The sequence below is a fragment of the Caretta caretta genome, chromosome 10 (assembly GCF_965140235.1).
Source record: "Caretta caretta isolate rCarCar2 chromosome 10, rCarCar1.hap1, whole genome shotgun sequence".
In the NCBI taxonomy this organism is placed as follows: domain Eukaryota; kingdom Metazoa; phylum Chordata; order Testudines; family Cheloniidae; genus Caretta; species Caretta caretta.
In genome coordinates, this window is record NC_134215.1 from 84,969,178 (window position 1) to 84,996,935 (window position 27,758).

Genomic DNA, 27,758 nt, shown 5'->3' on the forward strand with positions numbered 1-27,758 from the left:
TTTTTCTTCTATTAAAATTCTTTTAAGAATCTGATGGCTTTTTCATTGTTCTTAAGATCCAAGGGTTTGGGTCTGTGGTCACCTATGCAAATTGGTGAGGATTTTTATCAAACCTTCCCCAGGAAAGGGGGTGTAAGGGTTGGGAGGATTTTGGGGGGGGAAAGACCTTTCCAAACAGGTTCTTTCCCGATTATACACCTGTTAGACGTTTGGTGGTGGCAGCGATAGAGTCCAAGGGCAAAAAGTAAAATAGTTTGTACCTTGGGGAAGTTTTAACCTAAGCTGGTAAAAGTAAGCTTAGGAGATTTTCATGCAGGTCCCCACATCTGTACCCTAGAGTTCAGAGTGGGGAAGGAACCTTGACAGCCCAGCATTGGGCTCTCAAAGGCTGGAGCTCCCACATCCTGGCCGCAGCACGTGGATTTGGTGCAAAGGGCCTAATCTTGTCTCCCCGCCCCACCGGTGTCCAGCCTGAGCGACAGGGCAGAGGGGGGCGTACCCAGGGGGTGGCAATTCAGAGAGTTGAGGGCAGCACCAAGAGGAGGCTGGCCCCTGCATCTGCCGCAGGCCAAGGGGAGGTGGCAGTAAATGGGGGGAGAGGCACTCAGCATGCGTGAGGGAGGGAGCAGGGGGCAAAGGGACACATAGGGCAGCCTGCCCAGGCAGGGGCACAGAACATGCTCAGGAAGGCGGCTGGTTTGCATAGTTCTGAACATTTAATAACTCTCAGTCTCTCTAGTGTTATATCCACAACCATTAAATTAAGAACCGGGGGCAGGAGGCAACGCCTACCTGATTAAATTACAAGAAAAAATTACTGTGCACCAAAAAGTTATGATAAAAACCAGGTGTGGGGGGCCCTGCCCCCGGCCCGGCTGGAGCCTATGTAGGGGCTGGAACAAGAAGGCTGCAGCCACAGCCAAGGCCCATGGCGGGGCGGAGCGGTGTGCAGCTCTGGGCTTGGTGCTCAGGCCCCTTGCAGGGGGCATATTGCGCTGAAGCCCCCCCACTTACCCTGGGCCAGGCCTTGCCCTGCCACCGTGAGCAAATGACTTGTGAACAGGGAGGGGACTGGGGGGGGGGCTCCAGCTGGGGAGCAAAACAGATTGTCACCACAGGGGAGGGGCAAGGCACATCAGGAGGGGGAGGGCAGGCAGACACGCCATGACTCGGTGCCTCTGCGGTGGGCTCCAGGGACTGACCCAGGCTGCATGGCCCAAGTCCAGCAAGTGGGGTACCAGCAGCCCAGCCCCACACACTGCATGGCCAAGGGAAGGGCAGCCAGCCCCCAGCCAGCCGCAGGCAGGGACAGCGGGGGGCTAGGCCCATGGGGCAAGGCCCTGGAAACTTCCCCAGCAGGCGGGGAGCAGTGGGGATGTTGCTGCATGCCGCTGCAGGGCTGGGGACCCTGGGACCGGCCCTGGGCGAGACTGTGCTCCTGGCTCTTCAGCGCTGCAGAGCCTCACGCTCCCTCCTGGCAGCACCACAGCTCTGGCGGAGTCCGGCCCACAGCCCAGCCATTATTGCTGGAGAGAGAAGGAAACAGCTGCCACTCCCGGGCAGGGCCTCGGAGCTGAGGGAGCCCTGCTGCTCCCCAGAAGGGAGAGGGTCACAGAGAGAACAGGGCTTGCCCAGTGCCCTGGGCCTGACATGGGGACAAGCCCGGGGGGGCCCAAGGCTGGAGAGGGAGACAGCTCATCACCCCCTCACCAGAGCCCCCCCATAGAGACGCAGTGCCCAGCCCAAGGGCAGCCAGCAGCCTGGAGAGCCAGCCTGAGCAGACGGAAGCCCCAGCCCTGAGAGACACGCATCTGGCTTCCCCTGCCCCAGCACATGGGTGTGACGGGCACAGGCGAGGCTGGCAGACAAGACCCTCACCAGGCCCATGGGGCCGGCGAAGGGGGTGAGGGGGGCCATGCTAAAAACACTTTGGCAAGTTAAAAGAAACAGAAGTGGAGGCTGGGCCTGATGCTGTGGGGGTGAGAGCCCAGGACGGTGCCAGGGGGCCCTCCCTAGAGCAGGCCGGGCAGCCGCTGCCCTTGCCCAGGAGCAGAGGTGCCCACAGGACGGTGCCAGCAGCTGGTGAAGCCCTCACCTGAGCAGGACGGGGCAGTGTCCAGGGCCCCTCAGCCTTCCCTGGCCCGGGGGCTGTGCCAGGGCAGGGCAGGGAGGGGCCGGGGGGCTCAAAGGGCACTTTGGTCTCTGATGAAGGCAGTCCTCTCGCTGTGCGCCTCGCAGTCCTCGCCCTCCGACTCGGAAGGCAGCTCCTCCTGCCACAGGTCCGCGGGGAGCCCCCGGTAGGAGATGAGCCCGCTGTCCAGGGAGTACACCTTAACACCCCGCAGGCTGAAGCCCGAGCGCAACTGCAGCACCAGGAAGACTGTGATGAAGATGAGGACGATGAAGACGCAGCTGAGGCTGGCCACCAGGACAGCCAGTTTGGAGGCGGGAGGTGCCTCGGGCTGGCCCTTGCCCAGGGCGGGCGATGCGCGGCTGCTCTGCGTCTGGTGGGAGCACGTTCGGTCCAGGCTGTTGTAGTGTGAGTGGGCTGGGCAGCTGAGGCAGGCGGTGGCCACGGGCCCCGTGCAAGTGGCGCAGGAGGTGTGGCACGGCACACACAGGTGAGGGGGGCGGGGCTCCACACTGTTCTCCAGGGCGTAGTGGGCACTCTGCAGGCTGGGCGTGAAGCCGGGGGGGCAGCGCTTCAGGCAGCTCTTCTGGTGCAGGTAGAAGCCCTCCTCGCACACTGTGGGGACAGGGGTGGGTTAGCGCTCAGCCTGGAGCTCTGCCAGCACCAGACCGGCATGCCTGCCCCATGGGCCGTGGCACGTCTGAGCCAGGCTGCACTGCCAGGGTTCGGCTGGTCGGGGTGCTCCTGGGCACAGCTCTGCCCCCCTCCCCTGGGCCTGGCTGTCCAGCAGCGGGAGTCCAGCCCCCTCACTCACCCACGCAGGTCTGGCTGGAGGCGAGGGTTTTGCAGCCGCTGCTCTCGAGCCGGTTGGAGAGGCTGGTGGGCTCTGTCGCGGTCCCGTACAGAACCAGCGTGAACTTGGTCAGGGTGCCTGCAGGCCAAGGCAGAGGGTGAGGAGCGCCCAGGGACCCGCCCACCTGGACTCAACCTTGCTAACCCACCTGGCTTCCATCCTGGCGTTTGGTGCCCTCTGCTGGCCACAGGGCCGGTCGCACCCCCTTCCACTCCCACCGAAGCCCAGGGGAGCAGGGTGGGCTGTGCTCACGGCCCACAGCCCCACGTGACCGGCGCGAGACCTGGAGTGGGGCCCCAGCAGCAGCAGCTGGGATGGGGGCCCTGGGCTTACCCCGCGCAAGGGGAGCACACTGCCACCATGGGGCCTCTGAATCAAAAAGTTCCTCCAAGTCCCTCTGAGGCAGATCCAGGTCACCCCTCTCGCGGGTGCTTGGCATTGCGGGGCGGGGGCGCCTGAGGCCACCACTGGAGCGCAGGCATTGCGGCCACAGGGCGGCCGTCTCTCTGCTCAGCACACGGCACCTAGCGCACGCTATGGCAGCCTACCGGTTGCGACTGTGTGCTGGGCCAGGCAAGCAGCGGGGGCAGACTCCAGCAACGGGGGGCAGAAACGGTGCAGCAGGCACCAGGGGCAGCGGCCAGCAGGTGCCAGGGAGCTGGGCAGGCGGCCGGGGCCCCAGCAGGGGCCAGGGAGCCTGCAGCCCCTTGCACGCACCGTAGTTGTTGGCTTCACTAGTGTTTTCGATCTCCAGCACCCAGTCACCGGAGGGGTCCTCGTCCCACGAGTGTGTGGTCATGAAGGCCCAGTCGTTGAAACCGTCACCCGAGTAGTCGTGAGGCCTGGGGGACAAGGGAGAGGTGAGGCCTGCTGCCCGAGACACAGCCCTGGTAGCACAAGGGCGGCGGCCTGGACAGCCCCCAGGCTGTGGCAGTCGGGGCCCTACCTGGGAGCCAGGAGGGTGGAGCGGGTGCCCATGGGGCTGGTGAGGTGGATGGCCAGGTCACCACGCCGGTTGTAGGAGAGAGTCAGCCTGGCCTGGACGTGCTCCAGCCTGCCGATGGAGCTGGCCTTCCCCAAGCAGGCGTCCACTTTCCTCCGGACCTCCAGGCGCTTCCCAATGTCTCTGCAGAGCACAGGAGGTGGAGTCAGTGTGCAGCCAGCAGGGGGTGCCAGCCCCGACACAGCAGGGAAAGGGCCCCCCCACAGCACCCGAGCCGAGGTCCCAGGGAAATACCAACCCTGCTGCCTTCTCAGCTCACAAGCAACAACCCTCCAGACCCCCAAGGGAAGAGCAGACAGGAGGTGCGGGACGTGGCCCGGAGCGCCCGCCATTGCCAGGAATGCAGCGGCTAGGGAAGCCCCCCACCAGCCCCCACTCCAGGCAGCCAGCACCACTCTGGGGCACAGAACCCAGCCCCACCACTCAGGGCAGCCTGGGGCCCAGGAGCTGTGTGGGGGACCGGCAGGGCTGAAGGTGACCCTGTGTAACAGTCAGACCCTGCCTGATCCTGGGCACCCAGGTCAGAACGCAGCCCCGTGGGACAGGATAAGGCTTGGCATGACCTTGGGAGATGAAGCTGGCTCTGGGGAGGGGCTGAGGTAGGTCTGCACTGCAATGCACAGCCACTGCTGGCCTAGGCCAGCTGACTCAGACTCTGGGACCCTCCCCACTTGCAGGATCCCAGAGTCCGGGCTCCAGAATGCCCACATTGCAGCTTAGGGCCCTGTGAGCTCAGACACAGCCATGGGGTTTTCTTTGTGGACATTCCCTGAGAGGTCTAGCTCTGGGATGGACAAGATGGGACCTCCTGGCCTTTTCTGTGCCACAGCAGGCAGGCAGCTCCCGCAGCTCAGCGCTCGCTCCCCCCACTGCATGGGCACCACATTCAAACCAGCCCAGTTCCTGGAGGGCAGGGGGCTGCTCAGTGACTGCATCCTCCCCGTCCTGAATAGCTGCACTGTGCCAGCCATGAATGGCTCCTTTCTTCACCTGCAGTGGAGACGGCAGCATCCCCAGAGCTCGGCTCCTGCTCCCCGGCCTGGGCACCGCATCTCCTCCCTCTCCCCAAAGCTGCCAGGCTAAGCTGAAGACCAGCAGGGCCCAGCCGGTGCTGCGATGGCAGGGAACTTCAGAGAGCACCTAGGTGCTAGAGAAGCCCAGAGCTATGGGGCAGCCAGGGGAGATGGGGGCCCTGGGTGGCTCTTGACTGAGTTCCGCTCCTAGCATGCCAGGTGGCTGCGCTCGGCCTGGCACGTCCATGCTCCGCAATGGAGGGGCTGCGGGTGCCAGCACGGCCTAGGAGCACTCGCGGATCCCAGGGTGCTGGTCCTGGCAAGCAAGCAGGGAGGGACAAGTGGAGCTAGAGACAGGCGCTGCTGCTGTCCAGGCCCCCCAAGCTCTGTGGGAAGCACGCAGCGCCCCAATCCCAGCCACACAGGGCACAGCGCAGGCGCTGAGGAGATGGGCAAGCACAAGTGAAAGGAGCTTCTGTGTGAGCCCTGAAAAGACCCTTGTCCAGCACCAGCTCACGCTGGCTGCTCCCAAACCACAGCACCCGCGGGAGTGGTGCTGGCAAGCCCCGGGCCGGCAGCAGAGCCCGACACCACTCTGCACACAGGACGGGGACCCCAGCTCCCTCTGCACACGGCAGCGGCACTCACCGGCAGCGCTGGCCCAGCCAGTCCCCAGGGAAGCCAGATGGCCTGCAGCGGGCATGAGCCCCAGGGCAGGGAGCCAGAAGGGGGCTGAGCAGCAGACCCAGGCCCGTCTCTGGAGCCCCAGTGCTCTGGCTGAGGCCTCTTTCCAGCTCTTCTCCTCAGCTCAGGATGCCCAAAGCGCCAACTGCAGCCTGCCAAGGGGGAAACGCAGGCCCCTCTCTGGCTCTGCCCCATGTCAGCCACGCAGGGAGCAGAGCATGGCTCCGAGCCCAGCCATGCCCACCCTAGCACGCCTGGGCTCTACCCAGAAGCTGTTGGACTGTCTGGCCACACTGAGGGGTTGGACACAGTGCTGGAGACCCCCCCCTCCCGCCCCCGGGACACACCAGCCCTCACTTTGGCTCAGTGAGGATGTCGATGATGCACTTCCTCTGGGGTCCCACCGTGGTCCAGTTCCTGGCCAGGGTCACCATGGCCCCCGCGTCCAGCAGGCCGTAGCCATAGGAGTGGCTGACTGCAAAGACAGAGAGAGGGTGAGGCGCAAGGCCCTGGGCGGACAAGGAAAGGTCCCTGGGGTGCCCCCCTCTGGGCACTGGGGGGTGCCTCTCATGTGTCCTGCAGCCAGCCCTGCCCAAGGCAAGCCGCAAACCCCATGGGCTGTGGCCCCCCCGACCCACTCCCCAGAGGCTCCAAAGGCAGTTTGGGGCACTTTGCGCACATACGGGAGGGGCCCATGGGGTGGCACCGGCCATGCCCAGACGATCACAGCCCAGGGGAGGGGGGTGGGCAGCATGTTACCTTTGCGGCCCACGCCGTTGGTGGCCCAGTCATTGGTGTTGAGATGCGCCGGCTTCGAGGTCCGCACCACCAGGTGCTGCATGTCCCGCCAGGTCAGGTTCTTACTGCGGAGACAGAGGTGGGCTTGGAGCACGCATGGCCAAGGTCCTGCCAGGGCCTACCCCTGGGATACCCAAATCAGACACCCGGGTTGCTCCCTGTTCATGCTGTGCCGTGGGGAACCCAGCCCGCCACCGCAGCCCTCGCCTGGCCTTACTTTGCTTCCAGGGTAAGTGCGATGATGCCAGCAGCCAGTGGAGCCGAGGCAGAGGTCCCTGTGTGCGACTCTGTGCACTTCTGCCTCAGGTCGGTCGTCACCTGCAGGGAGAGGCAAGGCGTGAGACCCCATTGTACTCCCACCCCAGTCCCTGTGAACCCAGGTGTGACGAAGTGGGACTGTTCTTAATGTTTCCTCTGAATAGTGTGGGGGTGCCTCAGTTTCCCCTAGGCAGTTCTTAAGTATCTAGGGGGTGGAGTAAGGGTGTATGATCATTGCAGAGCCCTAGAGGGCAGGTGTGTGAAGGGGTCTGGACACAGAGAATGGCCGACACCCTGTTTCCTGGCAACTGATGGCCTGGGCCCTTCCCCCCCTGCAAGGTGAGAGCTGAAGGGTTGGAGAACAAAGGAATCAGGTGACCACCTGGCCCGGGAAAGGAACAAAGCCCAGAGGAGGAGGGGCTGGAGGGAGTTTCAGTTTGGGGCTGGCTGGGACATGGAGTGAAGTGCAGATGTGGTTGTCTGGCTCACTGCCCCCCAAAATGGACCCAGCTGAGGGGTCCCGTTCTCTGCACCTGCAAGCTCTGTTTTAGACCATGTTCCTGTCGTCTAATAAACCTTCTGTTTTACTGGCTGGCTGAGAGTCACGTCTGACTGCGAAGTTGGGGTGCAGGACCCTCTGGCTTCCCCAGGAGCCCCGCCTGAGCGGACTCGCTGTGGGAAGCGCACGGAGGGGCAGAGGATGCTGAATGCTCCGAGGTCAGACCCAGGAAGGTGGAAGCTGTGTGAGCTGCGTGTCCTGAAGACAGGCTGCTCACAGAAAGGCGACTGCCCCAGAGTCCTGACTGGCTTCATGGGGAGCAGTTCCAGAGCATCGCCCAGGGACTCCGTGACACCAGGGCACTGCCAGGGGGCCCCAGTTCATTTCAAACTCTACCTGGGGGACAGGCCCCTCCCCACTCAACTGTGGAGCAGTTTGGATTCCCCTGGGTTAGCAAGACTGAACCTGGGAGCAGCTCCCGGGGCCACAGTGTCCAGAAGCCCCATCCCTCAGGATCCCCACAAGACCATTTCCAGAGACGGGGCTGCCCTCAGCTCTCACTGGAGGTGCAGCCAACACAGACTGCCGCTTGCAGCTTGCCCTACTCCCGGCAAGGCACCCAGCCAGCCCACAGAGAGAGCCCCACTCCCGGCCAGTCCAAAGAAAGAGATGGCCGCTCCCAGCCTGGCGCCCGCCTAGCCTGGCGCCCGCCTAGCCTGGCGCCCGCCTAGCCTGGCGCCCGCCTAGCCTGGCGCCCGCCTAGCCTGGCGCCCGCCTAGCCTGCACTCACAATCTGTTTCTCGTTCTGGTTGCCGCTGCTGTAGGTGGTGGCAAGGGTGGAGGAGCAGGCCTCGCTGTACCAGGGCACGTTGCCGTACTGGGTGGTGCTGCTGATGGACAGCGTGTAGATGCTGTTGGTGTAGCCATCGCAGTTGCAGCTGTCATGTTCGCGGCCCCCATTCCCAGAGGCCCAGACGAATATGGAGCCCAGTCCCGCCCGGCCCTGTAGAAAGAGTCAGAGTGAGGCAGGCCCCAGCCATGGCAGCCCACAGCCAGCCCAGCCCTCCTGCTCACCTGACTGACCCCTCGGAAGAACGCCTCTTCTGCCAGCCGGGCCGGCCCGTCCACCGTCTTGCCATCGTCCTCAGGGCCCCAGCTGGCACTGTAGATGTGGATGTGGTTGGGGTTTAAGCCCAGGGAGCGGGCCTCCACAGCATCGGTCACTTCCCCATCCAGCATGCGCACACCTAGAGCCACAGGAGACGTCACCAGCTTCTCCAGCAAAGGCTCTGTGGCTCGAGGGGCTCCCCCTGCAGCCCCCGGCTCCCCAGTGCGGAAGCTCTGGGATGGGCATGGGCTCCCCATGGCCTGCAAACTCGTGTCTGCAGCACAAGCCCCATGCAGAGTCTCCACCCTGGCCCGAGGTAGCAGGCTGAGAGGCAGACAGGCCAGGGCCCCAGATCTTCACCCATCAGGCCTCAGGCCATGGGAAGCAGCGGGCAGAGGCTCCCCACCAGCCGTGGCCCAGGCACACACCCACCTCCAATCCTGGCGTTGTAAGCCACTCCCACGCCACAGATCCCATTGTTTGCCACAGCAGCCACTTCACCGGCACAGCGAGTGCCATGTCTGCACCAGGGAACAGCAACACAGTACGGTCAGACGCAAAGCCCAGGGAGCACAGGCTGGGTCCCCGCAGCCCCAGGGGCCGAGCTGCAGCCTCCCTTGCTGCCACACACACACCCTGGAGCCGGAGCTGCTGTCCCACCACCCAGCCAGGCTGCCCTGCCCAGCGCCCTGGGATCAGGAACTGAAGGGGGACAGGAACAGCCGGACTCAGCTCCAGCTGGCAATGAATGAGCCTGTGTCTGGGGAGGGGGAGGCAGGTACAGCTCTGCCAGGGCACAGGGGCTCCCCAGGCCCACCCCGACTCCCCACCAGCTGCAGATGCTCAGGGCCTGGAACCTGGTTTCCTGTGCTTGAGCCACCCTGATAGCCCCTGAATAGAATCAGGCTCCCACCACAGCTGGGGCCCCTGCCACTCCTCAGCTCACCCCCCACCTCCAACACCCAGCCCACTGGGTGCGCTCCCCACCCAGGACAGGCTCCCTGGAGCAGCCAGGCCCCATCCAGCGCACCACGCCCCCAGGCAGACGACTCCTGGCCCCCCTCACCTGTTATCGTTCATCTGTGTGTAGCGAGGCTGTGGGTCTGGGTCCTGGTCGTTCACATCAAAGCTGGCCCCGGGGTCCTAGAACACAGAAGCTCTGTCAGCTCAGCAGAGCCCCACGCTCCCTTCTGGGCCAGGCAGCTGTCCACGGCTGTGCTGTGGTTCACAGCAAGCTCAGGGAGCCACAGGCCAGCCCCTGCCCATGGCATGGGAGGGGGAGACTTCATTCCTCTAGCAGCCAGGGCTGCCTCACCATACTTCTGGACTCTAGGGCCAGGCCCGAATCCTGCTCAGCCCAGGGCCATGTGCCAGGAGCCTGGGGCTGAGCTGAGTGGCAGGTGTGGGCTTCAAAGACAACAGATCCCAGCATGCTGTGTGCCCAGCTGCGGGCACAGTGCAGCACAGGGGCTGTCCCTGCACATGAGCGTGGTGGCCCTTACTCACATAGTTGTCCTCTAGGTCCGGGTGGTTCTTCTCAATGCCATCGTCCAGGATGGAGACAACAATCCCCCTGCCGGTGTAGCCCTGCTCCCAGGCCCCCCGCACGTTCAGGTCCCGCTGGTTCACGTTGTACTAGAGGAACGAGATCAGAAACCCACTGATCACACCCTGAAAGACCTGAGGGTGGGGGGCGGTGCGACCCCCCAATGAGGGTCATGGTGCAGCAGCTCCCACAACCCACGGCTGTCTACAAGCTACACCAACGTACAGGTAACAGAAAGGGTGCACCCCAAGCACCATCAGCTGCAATCAGACATGAAATCAGCTAACTTGGTTTGGCCCTTCAGGGGACTCAGGGCAAGTGGAAGGACCCCAGAGGATACTGCCCCACTGTGACCAAGTGAGCATGTTCCTACTGTTTTGTCTGAATACTGTGTGTGCCTCAGTTTCCCCTATGTGTTACTCAAGTGTCTAGGTGGTGGGACAAGGGTGTGTGGTTGCAACTGGTTGGCAGTCTCTCCTGGCCTCTAGGGGTTGCTGGCCCTGGCTTGGCCAGGCTGGATAATGGCTGAACCCGGGCGGCTCTGTGCTGCCCGAAGGCCTTCCCAGGCCGTGCGCAGGGACTAATACACCGGCTCTGGCTAGACAAGGCTGCCTGCCGGCGCTGCAGGCGCGTGCTGCTGGGCATCGCTCGCCCAGAGACTGCAGCTCGGCCCAGCTGGACTGGCAGGGCAGAGTTCCTGGGGAAGACGCTGCAGGGCTGTGGCCCAGAGGCTCGGGCTCGGAGGTGGGGGGGGGAACACGTGCCCTGCCCTGAAGGACGGGTGGGACCCCTCAGGGTCTGGGACACTGAAGGGCTCCTCAAAGGCGCTGTTTAAGAGCTGGGACATAGAAGAGCCTGGGGAGCTGTGATGGGAGGGGGAATCTGGCATCTGGTGAGGGGCGGACATGCTGCTGGGGGAGGGGCTATCTGAGCAGGAGCTGGCCCTGGCTCTGCTAATCCCAGCCATGTGCCATTAGCTGAAATGAAGGGATTAGGCACGGGCTGCAAGGCTGGGAAGCCCCCCTCCCCAGGAGGGCATCAGTGACCCTCCTGGGCCCCGATGCGACTCGACCCCAGATTTAGCTACGCAGCCCCAGAATCAAAGCCCCCTCTCAGAGGCGGTCAGTCCTCACGCATGCCGTGCAGGAGAAGGGGACAGTGCAGACATGTTCCCAGACAGCCTGCCGCAGACGTTTCCCAGTAGGCACTGCCCCCCGTCCCAATCTGTAGCCCCCCCACTATTCCTACAACAACAGGGCCATAATAGCGAGGCTTGAATGAAAGCAGGAGCTTTGGAAGGGATGTAACCATTCCCGCTTCTGGGCGTTGACTGGCCTAAAGGATGGGGAGGAGGAAACGGTGCCTGGCCCCCGAATGGCCTGCTGCAGGGTTCCTTCCTCTCAAGCAGCTGCTCCCAGCCAAAGGCAGCGACAGGACACTGAGCTGGATGGCCCACAGGTCTGCTCTTGTCTGGCCATTCCCATGTTCCAGTTAGGGAAACTGAGACACGAGCAGGGCGATGCCTGGCACACAGCAAAGCAGCTGACTAGAATCCAGCTATTGCACCCCCTCCCAACTCCTCCTGTACTGCACCCCCTTTCCCCATCCTCCAGTGCAGCACATCCGAGCTGCTCCCCTGCACACAGCCCCCAGCCATCACCCACCAGGTACCACTGCTGAGGGAACTTGGGGTCTGTGGGCTCCGTGAAGGCGTCTCTCTTCGTCCTGCGCTTTGCCACCTGCTGCTCCAGCCAATGCACCTAGAGACCGACAGAGGAGAGTGAGGAGCGCCCCCCTCTGAGCAGACGGAGGAGCCAGCTCAGGCTTGGGCATCCGCTTCTCCCAACAGCTACAGGCACCTGAGACTGACCCCAGCTAGCCTGGCACGCAGCTGTCACTGCCCTGGCCACCCAGCCTCAGGCTATACAAGGCCCCTCTTGCCCCAGGAGCGAGCGGGACAGAGGAGGTTGCCTGGCAAGGGCATGATGGGGCCTGTGCAATACCTCAGGGGAGGGGGCGCTCCGGGCGGAGGCAGGCACTCTAAAGGGGCAGGGCTGCACCTCTGTCCGGGGCTCAGAGGGGCCGGGAAGGAAGGAGGAGGAAATCCCAGTGCGGGCATTCTCTCACTCAGTGGAAGGAGTGGCTGCAATGGGTTGGCGCCATGTCAGCCCTGGTCTCAGGCCTGGCTGGGGGCCCGCACCATCCTGCTACGGACGAGCGCAGGCTCTCGGCTGGCACCCTCTCCAACACACGCCCCAGGGAGCCTTTCACAGAGCTGCCAGCACAGGGCCTGGGCTGCTGGGCCAAACCTGCCACAGCCCCTGGCTAAGGAGCTCTCAGGGCAAAGGCCTGAGGGGCAGCGTCTTGCACAGGAACGGCCAGCATCCCACGGCAGTGCTCACAGCAGGGCCTCCATCCCCAGGCACCGGCTCCCCTCCTGCCCACCCAGAAACCCAAGGCCCTACCCGTTCCCCGGGGAGCACAGCAGCAGCACAGAGCTCTGAATCCCGCCAGCCAGCACCTTCCCCCACTACGTGGGCACCTCTGAAGCCACCACCAAAGTTTGTGGCCCACAGAAATGCTGGCGGGGGGGGGGGCGCAGGGGAACCAGTCTCCAGCCCTCTGTAGTTTTGAGGCTGGAGTGCCAGGTGAAGCCATGCCCCCTCCCTGCCCCTCAGGGCTCCTGCATTCGGCACCAGCCTTGGCAGAAGCCACGTGCCAGCCCAGGAGCCCGTTCAGAAAAGGGTGAGGACACCGCGACTGGCCTGGGCACTGGGCGCGGTCCAGCCGCTCCGCAGGACGCATGAGCGGAGCTGGCGACGAAGGGGTTGGCGTGATCCCAGCAGAGCAGATGGCTGATTAGGAGCAAGGCAGCGCCCGGCATTCAGTCCCGCTGCCTCCGAATGGCTCAGGGGAGCATGGAGCTCACGCGAGATGTGACCAGGCTGGTACAGCACCCGCCTGAGTACCAAGCCCAGTATCCGACAACCCTGACCCCCAGCCCCCTGCTCTTCCAGCCCTGGACCCCCAGCTGTGCCGGTGCCCCCCAGCCCTGACCCCTAGCCCCCTGCTATTCCAGCCCTGGACCCCCCAGCTCTGCCAGTGCCCCCCAGCCCTCTGCTATTCCAGCCCTGGACCCCCTAGCTCTGACTCACAGCCTACTGTGATCACAGTCCTGGTCCGCTCCTCAACTCTGCTGATGACCCCAGCCCTGCCCCTGCCCATCCCAGCGCTGGGCACCACGCAGGCTGGCAATTGGGATCAAACTACCATTGCCAGGTGGCTAAGCCCTTCAACCAGGAGCTTCCCAGCAGGGGCGCACGGGTCAGCCCCGCAGCCGGCTCAGCAAGGACAGCATGGCAGACACCACCTACCTGGGGCTCCCTGGCCAAATGGCTGTGCCGGGACCGGTGGGGCGAGAGGGAACGTTTCACTACTGCATGGTGCCGGAAGTGGTAATAGTCACCGACAATCTGCAACACAGAGCGTGGGTGAGACCAGCACAGAGCCCTCCAGCCCCGCCCCGGCTCCCCAGGGCCCGACCTGCCACGCCATCTGTGGCCACACAGCAAGTCTGGGCAGAGCAGGGATTGGGAGCCTGGACTAGACCCGCCCCATCCCCGGCCCTCTTATTACATGTCCTACAGTGCTGGACAGAGAGCCCCTGCCCACAGAGCAGGGCTGGGAGGGTCACTGGAGGTGCTTGGGCAAGCCATGGGCTAGCACCTCGTGGTCTGCACACTAGACCTTGGCTGGGTTCTGGTTTCTTTCACAGTAACGAAGTGCGGCGGCTGGGGGTGGGCGAAGGGAGAGGGCGCAGTGAAGGGGGGCAGACAGGGAGGCCTGGAGCAGCCACACATGGATCCCCCCCAGGTTGTGGCCCTGCAGCCTGCTGAGGGGAGGGGCACACAACACCCCCTCATGCTAGCAGCCCCTGGCTTGTGGGTGCCCCCGTGCCCTGCTCTGTGCCCGGCTGGGGTCGGGGCTCCAGTTGTGAACATGAAGACCGAGTCCCAGAGCAGCCTCCCCAGCGACAGACCACCCCTCCCGCCCCCACCCACTACAGAGAGCCCGGGAGCCTGCACCCATGCCCTCTGCTGTGCCAATGACCACTTGCCCCATGCAGAGCTGCAGCCCAACCTGCCAGGATGCTGCCTCCTGTAGCCTCTACCCCGAACCCCCAGTCTCTGCCTGACTGGGACACGAGGCCAAGGCACAGGGCCATGCCTGGACTGCTCTTCTCACCTCGGAGCTGGGGCCTCCGCACTCAGCTGCTGTTTGGGAGCAGCCAGGTCTCCCTACTCCCCACCCCTGCTCAGCAAGGGAGCAGGACCCCCCCCCCGTCCACTTCAGACACCCCCCAGAGTGCCCCAGCGAGGCGAGCCCCTGAGCGCTGCCCACAGGCTATGCTGGCTGGGGTGGGAGCAAGGGCTTGCTCCTCTGCCCAAAGTCGCATCCACTCCAAAGCAATCGCGCAGGGCCCCTGCCTTCCAGGGGCTGCTCTCGGGGGGCGCCTGCTGCCAAGCAGGCCTCTGAGCAGGGCGCACACTGTACGGGTGAGTGAGCCCGGCAGCAGCCCCAGCCCCCGGGCCGGCCTGCGCAGGCCCAGTGCTCAGTCACCTCCTGGGGCTGCAGCCTCTGGCTCCACGAGAAACCACGGCCAAGTCCAGCTAGCAGGGAGCTGGGCACCCCAGGGCTGGCAAAGGTGCTTGCTGCATACCCAGGGGCCCTGGTACTTACAGCTCCCCCTCCCAGCCCAGTGAGGCCAGCAGCTTCTTCCCCCTCAGCCAGGCCTTGCTCTGGCCCCACCTGGCTGCGTCCCCCTCCCCGGGAAGGCACCTAGGGCCATCCCCTGCAGGACCAGCGTGCAGGCAAGGCTCAGGCATGTCCTCTGTTGGGCACCATTGCGCCGTGCTGGGCGAGGCCTGTGCCTGGAGTGGGCAGACGCCACCGCCCTGGCTGCGGGGAGAGCGGACAGCAGGCTCCTCAGGAGGGGGCCGGCAGCGGGCACAGAGCCCGCTGTGCAGGAAGCTCCCAGGCTGGCTCAAGGACCCACTTTGGGACCCTGCAGGAGTCCAGCCCTGCTCTCTCTGCCCCAGGGCAGGGCTGAGCCATGCTGTGGTGGGCTGCTCCCCACCACACTTGGCTTGCTCCCAGGAGAGGAAGCAGGCAGCCACTGGCCGGGCCTATCCCAAGGAGGGTGTCTCATGTCCTGGCCCAGCCTGTGTGCTGCTCCCCACTGCCATCCCTGGGCACCGCGGCACCCCTCCTCACATGCCCAGGCGGACACAGGAGTTGAGGCAGGCGCTGAGCCATAGGGGAGCTGGGCAGGGGCAGAGGGGACCGTGGGCCCCTTGGCTTCTTGGAGAAGAGACTCCAGCAAGGACCCTGCCCAGCCTAGGAGGCAGGCCCAGCCGGGCGCCTGCAAATCCCCCCAGAGCAGCTGCTGGGGGCCAGGCAGAGGCAGCGGCTGGGCTCTGCTCCCCGGCACGGCACAGCCACAGCACACGCCAGCGGCTCCCCCAAGCCCATGGGGTAGAGACCAGGCACCTCTGCAGCTCCAGCCCCTGCTGCCACCATGGGCTCCACAGCACCCCACTTCCGCCTGAGCGAGGGCCCCAGCCAGAGCGCCGAGCGCTGCCTGCGCATGCAGCCCAGAGAGGGAGGGTGGCCATGGGGTCGTGCAGCTCTGGGTTCGAGGGGCTGCTCTGCCACAGACGCCCTGCGTGACCTGGGCGAGTCCTTTCTGTGCCCACGCGGCAGCGTGCTGGGGGAAGGGCTATGGTGCCGAAGGCCAGAGACAGGCCCCCACGCATCCTGTCAGTGGGGCCGTGGTCCTGGTCAGGCGGAAGGCAAGGGATACGACCAGCACCACGTGGTACAGGAGCTGGGGGAGAGAAAAGCTACTTGGTTTCATAAGCTGCCCTTAGCCCAGCGAGCGCCACGTCCCACCTCGCCTGCCTGGGCCAGGAACAGGGGCCCATTGTTCCCCAGAGCAGCTCCCAGCTCTGCCTGGTCACCAGACAGGATTAGGGTCTGCCCGGACCGAGTAGCAACGCTCACAGGCAGCCACCCGTCCTGCAGGCAGCCCTGCTCCAGAACAAGCCCCCCAGACCCAGCACTGAGTGCCCCCGAGGCTGTGGGAACGGGCCATGCTCAGGGCAGGCTCCAGCCCAGGCACTGCTGGCCCAGGGCAGCTGACCCGGCCTGCCGCCCTCCCCCAGCGAGGGCCCCCCTGCCGGCCATAGGATGGGAGAGCAGCCCTTGGGGAGCTCCTCAGGTGGGCATGCCAGGCCAGTGCAATTGGAGCCCGGGATGAGCTGGGGGCAGAGGGTTGGCACGGGGCAGCAGGGGTCCAGGAGTGGGCTGCTGCCTGCCATCACCTCAGGAACTAGCCGGACAACAGGGCCCAGCACCCACGGGCCCCCGGAGACATGCTGCCATGGCAAGAGGCTGGAATGGACACCTGTTTGCTGAGCCGAGATGGGAGATAAGAGGACACCGCCCTCCACTGCCTGGCTCCAGGAACTGGCGGAGAGCGGGAGCAGGGTGGGCAGAGGTGTCAGAGACACAGTGGGGCCGAGGGGCACTGCAGAGTCCTCTGCCTGCACAATGGCACCCCCCAGGCTAGCAGCTGTGCCAGCAGAGACACTGGGAGAACTGGGCCCTCCACCAGTGCCCTGTCCTGGCCCCGCCTGAGCCCCACGCCATCCCCAGGCACCATGGCACCCCTCCTTGCCCCATTCGAGCAGCAGCCCTACGCCCAAGCCAGCTCGCCACCTCAGAAGCCTCCAAGCAGGCCCCAGGCTTGGGGGGCACTGCCAGGTGCTCCCCACCCCTGCTGACTCTCACAGGCTCCTCCCCCATTGCTGCTGCATCCAGCCCCCCGTAAAACCACCCCCAGAGAGAGCAGCAGGAAGAGCCTCCCAGAGAAGCTATGTGGGAAAGTGGCCACCTCCCCACATCCGCCCATGGGCGGGGACCTCGGCTCACCATCCAGCCATCTCAGGGCAGTTACTGCCAGGAACCCAGGCATCCCTGGGCTGGTCACTGAAGCACGGAGCTGGCAGCAGGTGAAGTGCTCAGATGGGTGCCTCCCACAGGCAGCCTATGTTCCCTCCAAGCTGGGCAAGAGCTCAGGGCTGCGGCAGGGAGAGGTGCTCCTCCCTGCCGGCCAAAACATGGACCAGCCGTGGTGGGGAGGGGCACCCCTCTCTCTGTCCAGCCCAGCCCGAGCTACCGCAGCGGGGGAGAGACACCGCTCCCCCAGCCGCTGCGGCGAGAGAGGGCTGGGGGGAGTCCTCTCTCCCACTGCAGCCCCAGGCTGCACCCCAAAGCCCTCATCCCCAAAGCCCACCCGCCCACATCCGAACCCTCTGCCCCAGCCCTGAGCCCCCTCCCACAACCCAAATCCCTCATTCCCAGCCCCGCCCCAGAGCCTGCGCCCCCCAGCCGCAACCCTGAGCCCCCTCCCACACTCCAAACCCCGTGGCCCCACCCCCACTGCATGAATTTTGTTATGTGTCACACCTCACCTCCATATGGGTGCACATAACAAAATTCATTCCGCACATGGACATAAACAATTAGAGGGAACACTGACAGCCCTGTGTCCTACCCCCTCTGAGCCTCACCCCCAGTCCCGCCGGCCTCCTGGCAGCCAGGGCTTTGCAGATAGGTGCTGCTGGGGGGCCCAGGCCAGCCCGGCCCTGCCGGGCCCAGTGTCACACTGGTCTGCGGTGCCTCGTCAGGGAATTAAGTGAACTGGATGAGCCAGAAAAACACCATCCTTCAGTTGCGCTGCCAAGTGCGATCACTGCAGCAGGCTGGGAAGGCCCCTCCACAAACCCACGCAGCTCTGCTCCTCCCTCCAGGATCTCGGCACCAGCCTCAACAGCTCCCCGTCACCAGCTGCTGCTGCGCGGCCGGAGGAGCGGAGGGCAAAGGTGGCACACAACCCAACCAGGGGTTCAACTGAATGCTCTGGCCAGGGGACCCCGAGCTCATAGCTTGGGGCTCAGCAAAACCCGCTGCATTTGACAGAGGGGTCTGTGCAGCCCCAATGCACTCTGGGACCTGCCCCAGTGAGATGGAGACATGCAGGGCACGCCAGGAGATGCAGTCTGAGTAGCAGGGCACCCCACAGAGCAAGCTGCGGCCAGCACTGCCCTGCAGGGACCTCCTAGCAACAGCCCAGACCCAGCAGCATGCCAGCACTGCGGGGCCACAGACCAGGCAGCTTCTCCCCCAGGCCCTGGCCCTCCAGAAGCCAACCCAGCAGGCTCGGCAGCAATGCAACCTCCAGCCCAGCTCTCCCCCACTCGCCTGCATGGTGGCGGGCTGTGCCCTTGGGCCCCAACACTCCCCAGCAAGCACGGCCCTCCCTCCGGCAGCCAAACCGGCCCTACTGCCAGCGAGGAGGCATCTGCAGGAAGAGCAGCTCTGGGTGTAGAGGGGGAACCCTGGCACCAAGGGGCACTGGCCTCAGTGTGAGGTTTGCAGCTTTCACGCCAATTCCAAGATCTGTACATGGGTCAGGCCGCTCCATGCCACCACCCCCCCAGCCCACACCAGCAAAGCAAATGCCAGGCCACTCCGTGCCACTCCCCCACCACAGCCCACGCTGTCAGAGCAAACGCCAGGCACCGGCTGCTCTGAGAAGTGCTGTGGGTGGGGGCAGGGGCTAGCAAGCCCACACGGTCCTTGAGCCCTGCGTGAGGGTCCCTTTATGAGCCGGCAGAAAGAGGCACCCGGGCTATTCCAGAGGCAGCTGCTTTCCCTGCCCCCCAGCCGGCTGCAGCCGGATGGCTCAGAGCAAGGTCCCAGCCCTGCCGCCCAATTGTGAAACTTCCTGAGGGATTTCAACCCCCCGCCCACTTCCTTCCTGGCAGAGCAGCAGCCCTGCACCCTGCCGGCTGAGGAAGGCCCCCCTTGCAGGGCATGGAAGCCCACTAGTCAGACACCCACATGCACTCCCCACCCCCAGCTCTGCAGCCCCTGCCCCCAACCCACCCTCAGGGCAGAGGCTGGGCTGGGCCGGGCCAGGTGCTCTCCTTGCCACGTGCCCCGTGAAGCCTGGGACGGGCACAGTGGCAGCAGCGGTGATTCTCGCCAGACAGAGGCGTCACGCCACAGGCTGCGGGGGCAGGGTAGCTGTGCAAGGACAGAGCCAGGAGCCCTGACTGGGCCCGGGCAGCCCAGCCCCCAACCGGACACCAATCTGGGCACCCCTCCCTTACTCCTGGGGGGACTGTAGGAGAATGGTCAAGAATGCAGGAGGGTTGGGTTCCCCTTCCCCCAAACAGGGAACGGGGGGGCAGGGGAACTCCCCATGGCCTGAGGCCCCTGCAGAGCCTGACCCCATGTCACTAGGGCAGAGCCCAACAGCAGCCGGTGCTGCCAGGGCAGGGTGCAGGGGCAGAGCCTGACCAAGGGAGCCAGCCCCCCAGATCACAGACATCCCAAGCCCCTGCTCCCCCCTCAGGACACAGGTGCTCCAGAGCACTCACTCCTCAGCCAGAGGAAGCCTGGCAACCTAGCAGTACCCCGCTGCCGGCCATCCTAGCCCAGGGGCCCCCGGCAGGCAGTGCTTCACCAGGGCTCCCAGGAGGGGCAGGGAGACATCCACAGCCTTCCCCCTTCGGTCAGGGACAAAGCAGGCAGGGAGCAGGGAAGTGCAGCACAGGCTGGCTCAGGGGGCTCAGGCAGCCTCTGTTTCCACCCCGCTGGGGGTGGTGGGTCCTGGCCGCCCACTGCTAGGCCCCAGCCGGCTCCCAAGGCGCACACCTGGTAGCGCGTCACGCTCTGCTTGCCACACCACTGCGGGCTGCACCCAGCGCTCCTGAGAACACGTCACCTTTTCCCGCCACACTTGAGCAAGGGACAGCGATGACGCCGGTGCCCTGGGGACAGCACTCCCACCGCTGCTCACGAGCCAGGGGCTCAGGGAGTGGCCTGGAAGAAAGAGCGGCCACCAGGACAAGAAAGGCCCCGCCCGTCGCACGCTCCAGCAGGCAAAGGAGCTCCACGAAGCATCGGGGACCTCACCTCCAGGCACATCTCTGGAGAGCTGCCTTCGCTACTGTCAGTGTGAATGGCAGCCGTGCCCCCATCATGGGGAACGGGCGCTAAGCCAGTGCTGCGGAGATAGCAGGAGCTGCCGGGCTCCCAGGACAGAGATAAGAGAGAGGACGGCAGAGCCAATGGGCAATAGACACGAGTCCCACGCAGCCCGCTGAGGGGCAGCTGCGGGCCAGGCCCGGTGCTCAGCCCCCATGCCCACACACTGATGGAAGGGAAACAGGGCCGGGCTGACACATGCATTTGCAGAGGGCATTCCTGGGGAAGGACACAGGAGTCATTGTCAACAACCCGCCTGACCAGATCTCCTGTAGCAGGTTGCAGCACCCGCTGTCCCACACGGGAATGCTGGACCTTTGTGCCCAGCTCACTTGAGGGGGAGCAACTGGCATGGGCCCTAGAGACTCACCCAAACACTGCTCCCCCCACGATGCAGCCACCCCACAGCCCTGCCTCGCCCACTCAGTCTGCTAGTGGTGGGACCTGAGTCTCCCCAGTCTGTGGGCAAGTCAGCTCCAGGCTGGGCTGAGGGGCAGCCCTGCTGGGGGGGTGGGGGGAAGAAGGGGGCAGAGGGAGGCCCTGCTCCCAGCTCACACCAAGCCAGGAGTGCCAACAGAGGCCTTGCCAGAACTGCACTGACAGGGCCCCAGGGACCTGCCTGGCCTCGTGCAAACAGGCCGCCCCTGCCCCCCAGGGAGAGCTGCCCCACGTGGCCCCAGGGCAGGCTCTGATGCCAGGAGCCAGAGGGCCTGCAAGGGGCAGGCTGCGCACCAGGCACATAGGACCGTTCCGGGGGGGTGGCGCCAAGCAGAGAGAGGCTCACTCACCGGCCCAAGATTGAGGAATCCATGCTTCCTGGCCAGCCTGTCAGCCTCCTGCAGCCCCGCTGGGACAAGCACGGCCCAGGTGTTGGTGTAGACGCGCTGGCCTAGCCCCTCCTGGGCCAGCCACGCCACCACCGCTGGAGTCCACAGCAGGAGCAGCAAGCGGGGCCCCAGATCCATCGGAAGGTTGGAGCCTCTCGCCAGGGCCCAGGAACACCAGTGCCCAGCGGTGCTCCCCGCTCAGCGCTCACTCTGCCCGGCTGGCCCTCCAGCCGGCCTGGGGATCATGGGGACGACATCCAAGCAGCAAGCTGAGAGCCGTGAGCCAGAGGCAGGGGCCGGACAGCACCACAGCGGATCAGAGGTCCCCTGGAGGAAAAGCAGCACAAGTCACGGCCGAGCCTCTCCACAGCAATCAGCCCCACAGAGCCCCCGGAAACACAGCACTGCCAGGGGAGCCTGCCCAGGCCCCAGCGCACAAGCAGAGCACAGTCCTTGACCGCAGGGAGCGCAGCGCCCCACGGGGGGCGAGACGCGAATCCCTCACATTGGGGCCCTGCCCGCCAGCCCAGCTCCCAGCTGCAGAGCTCCAGGGGGCTAGTCTCATCTCACATGTTTACCCTGCTATTGGCCAATGTGTGTTTATGCTCTAGGCTTACGAACAGGCAGACCCAGCTGGCAGGGAGTAGGGCAGGCCGTGTTTGCCGAAGGCAGGGAGAGGACAGCAAATGGCTCCCTCTGCCCAGGCAGAAGCAAACAGGAAACTCACCCCAAGCGCCCAGCTCGAGGCAGACCCCACCTGGGCAAGGGGCAAGCAGCCAAACCACAGCGGGGGAGGGGCTGGGGGAGAGAAACACACTCAGCCTCTCCGTAGCCAGCAATGGAGACAAGCAGCCCCAGCACCTCCCTCCCACCCACACCGGCCTTTAATCAGCTCCTTCACTCACAAGGGCACTGAGAAACCTGGAGCCAGGGGGCCTGGGAGAGCCACTTGGTGCAGGAGCACCATGCCCAGCAGACCCCAGCACCAGGTGATGCCACCAGGCTCAGATGACACTGGCCCAACCCCACAGCAGAGGCATGGCCATGCCTGGTCACATTCAGCCTGAAGCCACGTTGCCGCTGGCTTGGGAGAGGGATGAGGATGGGGATGGGGAAACTCAGCCTGACTGCCACACAACAAGTACACAGCCGCTCAACTCCTAAGAGTCAGGGCTAGGCGTCAGGGGGCCAAACCCCATGGATCCAGGCGACAACCTGGAAGGGGGAAATGGGGATCACACATGTGCCTCCAGGCACATCTCTGGAGAGCTGCCTTCGCTACTGTCAGTGTGAATGGCAGCCGTGCCCCCATCATGGGGAACGGGCGCTAAGCCAGTGCTGCGGAGATAGCAGGAGCTGCCGGGCTCCCAGGACAGAGATAAGAGAGAGGACGGCAGAGCCAATGGGCAATAGACACGAGTCCCACGCAGCCCGCTGAGGGGCAGCTGCGGGCCAGGCCCGGTGCTCAGCCCCCATGCCCACACACTGATGGAAGGGAAACAGGGCCGGGCTGACACATGCATTTGCAGAGGGCATTCCTGGGGAAGGACACAGGAGTCATTGTCAACAACCCGCCTGACCAGATCTCCTGTAGCAGGTTGCAGCACCCGCTGTCCCACACGGGAATGCTGGACCTTTGTGCCCAGCTCACTTGAGGGGGAGCAACTGGCATGGGCCCTAGAGACTCACCCAAACACTGCTCCCCCCCCCCCTTTGCACCTGGCTAGCAGAGGCAGCAACATAAGCCTGTAATTGCCTACGGGTCAAAGAACCTACTGATGGCGGAAATTACTCCTCTGCCCAGCTCAGCACTGCCCAGCACCCAAAACAGTTTACATGTTGGCACCCTAATGAGAAGTGATAATGGTGTGCGAAGGAGGCCTGGGCAGAGAATGGGGGACACAGCCCTAGCATGAGGTGAGGGGCTGCAGGAAGTCCTTGAAATAGAGGGGGATGGGGAAATGCAAACAACCCCGACGTGAGCTCTGAAGGCCGTGACCCCTAGTTACAATTCAGCGGAAGATTATTGCAGGGGAGATGAGTGGCCTTAGGAGGGCAAGGGGGCCCATGCCTCGGCCACCTAGCCAGGGACAAAGGGCTGCACCAAGTGGCATGAAGTGGGCCTGCACTAAGACCCAGGCACTGCAGGCCCTTGCCCGCCCAGCTCCTGGAGCCAGGTGATGTGCTAAACAAAAGGAGCAACTCCTACAAAGAGCCTAAGCCCTGGGCCTGGGAAGAGAAGCAAACAGCGAAGTCGTGATGGCTCAGGGAGGGGTGTCCCCATGTTCCTCAATGAAGGGTTAACGCCACACCCCCAGCTGAGAGCAGAGTGCAGTGAACCCGGCCCACCCACAGACTCAGAAACCCCCTGGCTGCGTGGCCCTGCTTCTCCCAGGGTGTGAGGAAGGAGGGAGCCCCTGCTCCTGCTGGGAAAGGAGGGGGGCCCACACCCCTGCTCCTACCTCTCAGAGAGGGGAAGACTCTCCTTGTGACTGCCCTTCTAAGTGGGGGCAGGGCTGATGGGTAGAGCTGTAGTGTGCCATGGAACGCCAGGGTCTGGCCCCAGCTGCCCTTGCCATAGGGATGGACAGAGCAGGGCTCGCCCTAGCCCCAACTCCCACATAGACAGGCTCTCCCGAGCCCCTAGCACTCAGTGGGTGCCTGTTTCCACAGAGCAGGAGGGATTAGATTCCTTACGCTAGGGCCCAGAGACCTGTTGAGAGTCACCGCACAGCCCTCGGTGCCCTGCCCCTTGCAACTTGCCACCCTATTAACCACAAGGGGATGTCCCGGGGCATAGGGCAGCAACACCTGGGCTACCAGAGACCAGCTTTGCACAAACCCAGAGGAAAGGCTATGGGGGAGGGTTTCACAAAAGGTTATTATGGAGTCACAGAAGCAGTTCAGCCAGTGATTCCAGGGTGGCTCCCACAGGCAGCACCGCAGCCAAGGCTATGCCGCTGACCTGACACGAGACAGACACCCACATATAACTGGGTGTGTCAGCCAGGGCAGTGTCTCCGCCGAGCTCGAATCCTGCCTGCGAAACTCTGGCACTTAACGATAGCCTGTGGAATTCACCAACACTAGATAATTATGCAGTCCATTGCAGAGACGTGGCCACCAAGACTACATGGCCCAAAACAAACCACTTCCTCTTGAAAAAAGAAAAGGAGTACTTGTGGCACCTTAGAGACTAACCAATTTATTTGAGCATGAGCTTTCGTGAGCTACAGCTCACTTTTACAGACTAACACGGCTGTTCCTCTGAAACCTGTCACTTCCTCTTGATCCATCAGAGCATCGGCAGGGGCAGCCAGTCCCTCCCCACGCCCAGTCGCCCACCTTCTGCAGGCACAGCACTCCCCCCTCCAGCCAGGGCTGCTCCAGTGCCCCCCCAAAGCCAATGCCCACCCATGGCAGCAGCCGCTTTACCCAAGTGGGGGCCGGTGAGGCTGCTCTCTCCTGCCAGGAGCACCTTACAGGCATTGGTTTCCTCCCCAGCCCCGCCCCCCAAGACCCATGTTTCTGAAGAATGAGGGGGAGGGGTCTGGACCACAGAACTGCCCATCCCACAGGAGCAGTCAGGAGCCGCCCGGCATAAGTGGGAATAAGAACTGCCACTTCTAACACAGTCATTTCAGAGTGACTGGCCATGCAGCATGCCGGGTGCTTTCAGCCCCTAAGACCACCCAGCCCATCCCATCCCATCCCAACTGCCCAGCGGTCCAGCTGGGGCCCTCCCTCAGCTCTGGCAAGTTTGGGGCACTAGGTTTGAAGGTGCTCTGGGGTCCCCAAGCAAAGCTCCCCTCAGCTCCACGCTCAAGCCCAGCTTCAGTCCAAGCCCAGCGTGTCCAGGGGGCCAGAGGCACCGCTCAGAAGCCAAGACGCTGCCGGGGGGCTGGCTCCGGGAAGAGCCCTGGGTCCGTTCCCACCTGCTCAGAGCACCCGGGACGGCGCCCCCAGCCCAGAGCCAGGCGCAGGGAACACAAGCTGCCCGAGAGCCAGAGGAGGGGGCCAGCAGTAACGTCCCACTGCGCAATGGGGCCACCCCATAAGCGTCCCCGGCGACGGAAACGATTCACAGCTGCCCAGAGCAGCCGAAACCAAGCCGCGGAGCGGCCCGCAGACCCCCGCCTCCCACCCGGGGCTCGGCCCTTCTGCCGCCGCTCTAGCTGGACGCCCACCCTGCCAACAGGCCCCCCGCGGCCCCCCGCCCGCGGCCCCGCCCGGCAGGAAGCGCCAGGCCCAGGCCCGCGAGCAGGGCTCGCCCCAAGCCCGCCAGCCTGCGACTCACCCACCCCGCTCGGGCGCCGCTCCCAGGCAGCCCGCGCCCCGGCGGCTCCCCCGCGCCCGCCGGGCGCAGAACGGGCCCCGCAGCCCCAGCTCTGGGCCGGGCTCCCCTCGGACTGGGCGGAGCCCGGGAAACTGCACCGGGGCCCCCTGCCCGGCCCGCGCCGGAGCTGTCAAGCCCCGAGCCAGGCCTCTGCTCTCCGCGAGCGCTGCGGGGCGCGGCTCCCCCCGGCCCGGCCCGGCCCGGCCCGGCCCGGCTCGGCTCGGCCCGGCCCGCGGCTGACGGGCACCCGGGGGAGACCTGCCCCCGGTCCCCGGTCCCCGAGCGCGCTGCCCGCGGGCCGGCAGACGGAGCGCCCCGGTCCCCCCGGACGGGCAGCGGGGGCGCCCGGCCCGGCCCGGCTCGGCTCGACCCGGCTCGGCCTGGCCTTACCCTGCGCGGCGCTCGGCTCCGCTCGGCTGGCGGCCGTGGCCCTTTATGGGCGGCGGCGGAGCAGCGTCACCTCGCGGGGAAGCCCGGAGCCCCCGCCCCGGAGCCGAGCCCGGCCCAGCAGGAGCGGGGGGGCCAGGCCCGGCCGCCGCCTGGTGACTCGCCGCAGCTGTCAGCCCGGCTCGGCCCGGCCCGGCCCGGCCCACGGGCGCCGCCGGATGCCGTCACGGCTGCAGCGGGGCTCCCCCCGGCCCGGCGCCCGGCCCCTCCTCGGGAGGCGGCGCCCTCGGCCCCGCGCCGGGCCGGGGGGACCCTGCAGGTCTGGTGCGCGGACTGAGACCCCCGTCTCCCCCCCCGGTATGGGGGTCTCCCCCCCCGACATGCGGTTCACGCCCGATCCCCTTCTCCTCTCCCCCCCCAACACCTCCTCCCACTCCAACCCCAGGGGGTGCATTGCTCCTCCTACGAAGCTGGGGCCCAGCTTGCTGTGAGGGCTCCCCTGGAAGGATTTGGCTGGGAAGTGTAATAACCTCCCCTGCAGGTCCCTGGGGAGGTTGAATCCAGGGCCTGCAGTAGACACCTCTGCCCTGAACTAGAAATGAGCTTCACCTTGAATGATCCCTGAGAATATGTATTTACTTACGCTGAACAGTCTGTTCCTCCTTCTCTGTAGCTGCCATGCTGAGTCCCTTTCCCAGACCCGAGGAAGAGCGCTGTGTAGCTTGAAAGCTTGTCCCTTACCAGCAGGAGTTGGTCCATAATCTTACCTGACCCACCTCCACAGCTGTAGTAAACTGCCACCCTTTGAGGAACAGGTGATGAAAGACACGCATCTTTGTGACAAACACAGGTCCCAGTTTGATGAAGAACATGAAGGGGAAGGGACTGGAGAACAGTAACCGAAGAAATCATGGGGCATAAACACCAAGGTCCCTAATGTTGGCCATGGGTATTATTTGCTCCTTGGGTCAGGGGCACTATCAGAATAATTCAGGCCCAACCACCATGTCTGGGGATAAAGAACAGTTTCTTCCAAACCAGCCACCAACAGACATGTCCCCAGAACATTAGCAAGTAGTGATGGGAACAGGGTGTTTCAAACATGAACCTTCCCTGCAGTTTGCAACCCAAGTGCTGCAGCCTTGAGCTTGCTCCTGCTGGAATGAGGGCCGGAATGAGAAATTGACTAGAAAGTGTCAGGGGGTAACCCTAGTCTGAGTCCACAAAAACAATGAGGAGTCCGGTGGCACCTGAAAGACTAACAGATTCATTGGGGCATAAGCTTATGTGGGTTAAAAAAACACTTCTTCAGATGCATGGAGTGACACATGAAGAGAAGGGAGTTACCTTACAAATGGAGAACCAGTGCTGACAGGGCTGATTCAATCAGGGTGGATGGCACTGGTTCTCCATTTATGCCTGCACCTGTAATCTTCACTCCATGCATCTGAAGAAGTGTTTTGGTATTTTTACCCACCTAAGCTTACACCCAAGTAAATCCATTAGTCTCTAAGGTGCCACCGTTCTGGACTAGAAAGTAACTCTGCACGGAAGTGAAACTGAGTGGTAGAGTTTCATCCTCACAGCAGAGAGAAATGCACCAAACAGCTGGGCGAAAAGGAAGGTTTATTTACAGCCCGAGTACATTTGCATTTTTAATATGACTGTGTATTGAGTCTATGTATAAAGAGCACAGGCAGGAGGCAAACCTGTTTCTGTGTCACTGATAACTTGAAAGAAAATGATCTTGAATGCTTACGGATCAATGTCCTAACAGATAAAGCACAAGATGGGGTATTAGTTGGTGTCTGCTACAGACCACCCAACCAAACTAGGGAACAGGATCACCGGTTCCTTACGCACCTATCTATAATGTGTAGGGGGGTAAGCTGAGCGATCCTGGGGTACTTCAATTTTGAGTGAAATACGCTGGAGGTCTCATGCTGCCAGTATGAAAACATCCTTGGAATTCCTGAATATTAGAGATGACAATTTCCTAACTCAAAAAATGTTTCACCCAGCAAGGAGGATTCTATATAAGACTTTGTCCTGACAAATAAAGAGGAACTGATCATAGAACTGAACATGAATGGTAATTTAGGTACAAGTGATCATGACTTGATCATCACATTTATAATGTGCAACAGAATAAAATCCAGACCAGTGATGCATATGCTTGTTGCTTTAAAAGGGCCA

The 27,758-nt window shown here is 63.8% G+C and overlaps 1 protein-coding gene across 4 annotated transcripts; it reads right to left on the reverse strand.

Annotated features, from left to right (window-relative positions):
• Positions 1–697: 697 nt before the first annotated feature.
• Positions 698–26,226, reverse strand: FURIN (furin, paired basic amino acid cleaving enzyme). Of its 4 annotated transcripts, none has more exons than XM_075133282.1 (16): positions 26,206–26,226; positions 20,801–21,166; positions 13,268–13,366; positions 11,558–11,653; positions 9,854–9,982; positions 9,414–9,490; positions 8,780–8,868; positions 8,314–8,486; positions 8,030–8,242; positions 6,700–6,800; positions 6,444–6,547; positions 6,042–6,159; positions 3,931–4,110; positions 3,702–3,826; positions 2,946–3,062; positions 698–2,746 (listed from the first exon to the last, which is right to left on the reverse strand). In XM_075133282.1, exons 2-16 carry the CDS (start codon positions 20,975–20,977, stop codon positions 2,184–2,186), a joined length of 2,361 nt encoding a protein of 786 aa, XP_074989383.1. In that variant the 5' UTR covers positions 20,978–21,166; positions 26,206–26,226; the 3' UTR covers positions 698–2,183. The 4 variants fall into 4 exon arrangements, with proteins under 4 accessions (XP_074989383.1, XP_074989385.1, XP_048721956.2 ...); XM_075133284.1 differs by lacking the exon at positions 26,206–26,226 and adding an exon at positions 25,566–25,750 and having other exon boundaries at positions 8,323–8,486; XM_048865999.2 differs by lacking the exon at positions 26,206–26,226 and adding an exon at positions 25,566–25,750.
• Positions 26,227–27,758: the final 1,532 nt, after the last annotated feature.

What these genes read in the sequence shown, in the direction of transcription:
- FURIN (XM_075133282.1), bottom strand. Translation starts at nt 20,977, where the DNA reads ATGGATCTGGGGCCCCGCTTGCTGCTCCTGCTGTGGACTCCAGCGGTG. An exon ending in GCACTTACCCTGGAAGCAAA is followed by an intron (nt 6,548 to 6,699) that starts GTAAGGCCAGGC and finishes CTGTCTCCGCAG; the next exon opens with TAAGAACCTGACCTGGCGGG. An exon ending in CTCCAGCCAGACCTGCGTGG is followed by an intron (nt 2,747 to 2,945) that starts GTGAGTGAGGGG and finishes CTGTCCCCACAG; the next exon opens with TGTGCGAGGAGGGCTTCTAC.